Consider the following 2,513-nt stretch of genomic DNA (forward strand, 5'->3'; position numbering starts at 1 on the left):
ATATATAAATATGGCAAAAATGGTAAGCAACTACAAAAAATATGTAATGAAGTAGTGACTCATTGGAAAGTCATCTATCATGTCTATTTATTAAGCTCAAATAATACACAGTGTGAGTTACATCATCAGCTAAATATCTTATAGAACAACAATCTATTCTCACAGATTTTCAATTATGTGAGAAAAAAAGGTGGCCCAGGTAACTTCCATTATTTCACTTACCTTGGTCGCGCCCCATCCAGTAACGCTCAACATGGAACCAGCTGGTACTTCATAACCTGATTCTGCCAAACTTACGGGAAGGGTGGTGCAAGCTGTATATGCAATAGGACTTTCTAAACGTAATAATGCGACATCATATTCAAAAGTAACAGCTTCATTGTATTTAGGATGTGTTATAACCTCAGTGACGTTATACACTCGTCCACCTTTCTTATGAAATTTGCTACCGACACGAACTGATAGGAATTTTGGGGGATTTTCTTCACTGCAATAGAAACATTATTTAGAGTTAATTAACTTCCCGAAGGAGAATGTTTTCATCAAAAAATCCGATTCGCTAATTTTATGTTGTCTCGACGTTTCAAGCCATTCTGAATCGAATGAGACCAAATTTGGAAAAAGCATGCGTGTGTGTGTATGTGTATGTGTATGTGTATGTGAACAGATTTTTTGCCGTGAATCGACGATTTCTCAGAAACGGCTAGACCGATTTCAAAAATTTAAACGATCGGCCGAGCCGGTTTTTGTAAATTGCAGAAAAGTGAAAAAATTTTCGTCTACGTTTTAGCTCGTAATTCTGAATCGATTTTGAAAATTCAAAAACCGTTCGAAAGATATTGGTTGGGAATCGTGCTGATAAGTTTTTGGAGAAGATGGGCCGAGCCGTTTTCTTGTAATAAAGTGTTAAAATTTTTTTTTCGACGATTTTTATCATTATTTTTCTGATGGTAGATACCATAGTATTCTACATCATACTAAAATATTACGGCCCTACGACAACTCGTTTAGCTTTAAAAATTCGTCAAAGTTTGGAAAAATTAGTATCGTTTTTTTTGGCATTCGTCAAAATTAGATCTTTCATCGACGATTTTAAAAAATCAAAAACTGTTCGAAAGATATTAGTTGGTAATGATACTGATTAGTTTTAGGTGAAAATCTACCGAGCTATTTTCTTGTAATTAACTGTTGAAAAAAATATATACCACCGTCTTATAGAACTTACTGAATTATTACGGCCTTATGACAAGTAGTTTAATTTTAAAAATTCATGAAAGTTTGAGAAAATGAGTAGTTTTTTTGACGTTTGTTAAAATTAAAATTAGACGATTCACTACTTGGTCTTAATATACGTAATAAATCATTAAAGTCCTACGGAAACTGGTTCAATTAAAAAATTATTGAGTTTTGTAAATTTGCTTTTAGAAAATACTCCGATTAACGTGTTCGTTCGTTTTCAATGATGTGTAATAAATCCACTCAGAATACTTTTAATCACTCATAAATTAATTTATTTTTTATTGATTAAGTCGATTATTTACACATATCGGGAAGTTCATGTAACATGCCTCAAGGCTAAATACCAAACCAACTAGTTTTATTTTTTTGTTACTAAGCTAATTAACTTACTCTTCGACACAATGCGAAGCTGTTAGAATCCAATCTTCAGCTATAATAGATCCACCACAAAAATGCATCCTAAAGCCGGCCACAGACGTAACTGTATACTTGCGCAACTGAATGAATGCGCAACCAGGCGTATTTTCACAGCGCCCACAGACGGTTCAAGTTTATGTTCAAGTACTTGCGCAAGCATATCACAAATGTCAAATAATAAATGTCAAAACATAACCTAAAAATATATCTTTTTTATTAATTTATGTATTTACAGCATCAGAAAAGAATTCAAAGTGTTCAGAGGGCTAATTTAATAACTTTTAATTGACGATAACTTCATAAACTTGTGTTATGAATTCGCTACAAAGTAAAATAAAAACGGGACATGTGCTGCCACGCGCGGCCAACGAATGAACTTGCCGACTTGAATGGTTGCGCAATTAAAATAATGAAAAAGTGCTCATGCCTACTCGCTTGCACCAGTCTGTCAAGTTGCGCAAAAAACACGCCACAGACGCTACAGAACACATGTGCAAGTCGCAGGTTGCGCAAGTATACAGTTACGTCTGTGGCCGGCTTAAAACTTTGGACTGAAACTTGCCATCCGCATGTTGAAATTTCAACTTCCTCGCCACCTACAATTCGGTTATTCAACGTTTCTGCATCTACAGACAGACAGACAAAAAGTATTTATTACAATAGTTGATCATACATTTGCATTGTTAGTTAACAAACATTTTTCTACCCTTCGGTATTTTATATTACATAATTGATCTTAATATATACAGTGAATATTGTGAATACAGCGAGATGTGTGTCAAATCGTGTGGCAAAAAAGAGGAAAGAAAACTTTTTCTCCCAAAAAAAACCACAAAGCAATATTTATAGTAATAGTT

General features: G+C 34.0%; 1 protein-coding gene across 1 annotated transcript; it reads right to left on the bottom strand.

The window, feature by feature from the left end:
* Positions 1 to 77: 77 nt before the first annotated feature.
* On the bottom strand, positions 78 to 1,914 carry LOC113388104 (trypsin-7-like). The gene is made up of 3 exons (XM_026625511.1): positions 1,630 to 1,914; positions 223 to 487; positions 78 to 83 (listed from the first exon to the last, which is right to left on the bottom strand). The coding sequence occupies exons 1-3, from the start codon at positions 1,695 to 1,697 to the stop codon at positions 78 to 80; spliced, it is 339 nt and encodes a 112-aa protein (XP_026481296.1). The 5' UTR covers positions 1,698 to 1,914.
* Positions 1,915 to 2,513: the final 599 nt, after the last annotated feature.

The sequence above is a fragment of the Ctenocephalides felis genome, unplaced genomic scaffold, assembly GCF_003426905.1.
Source record: "Ctenocephalides felis isolate EL2017-DRISC unplaced genomic scaffold, ASM342690v1 CF-g0.4_SCAFFOLD_03572, whole genome shotgun sequence".
Classification (NCBI taxonomy): Eukaryota; Metazoa; Arthropoda; class Insecta; order Siphonaptera; family Pulicidae; genus Ctenocephalides; species Ctenocephalides felis.

What these genes read in the sequence shown, in the direction of transcription:
- LOC113388104 (XM_026625511.1), bottom strand. Translation starts at nt 1,697, where the DNA reads ATGCATTTTTGTGGTGGATCTATTATAGCTGAAGATTGGATTCTAACA. An exon ending in GCTTCGCATTGTGTCGAAGA is followed by an intron (nt 488 to 1,629) that starts GTAAGTTAATTA and finishes TTTCTATTGCAG; the next exon opens with TGAAGAAAATCCCCCAAAAT.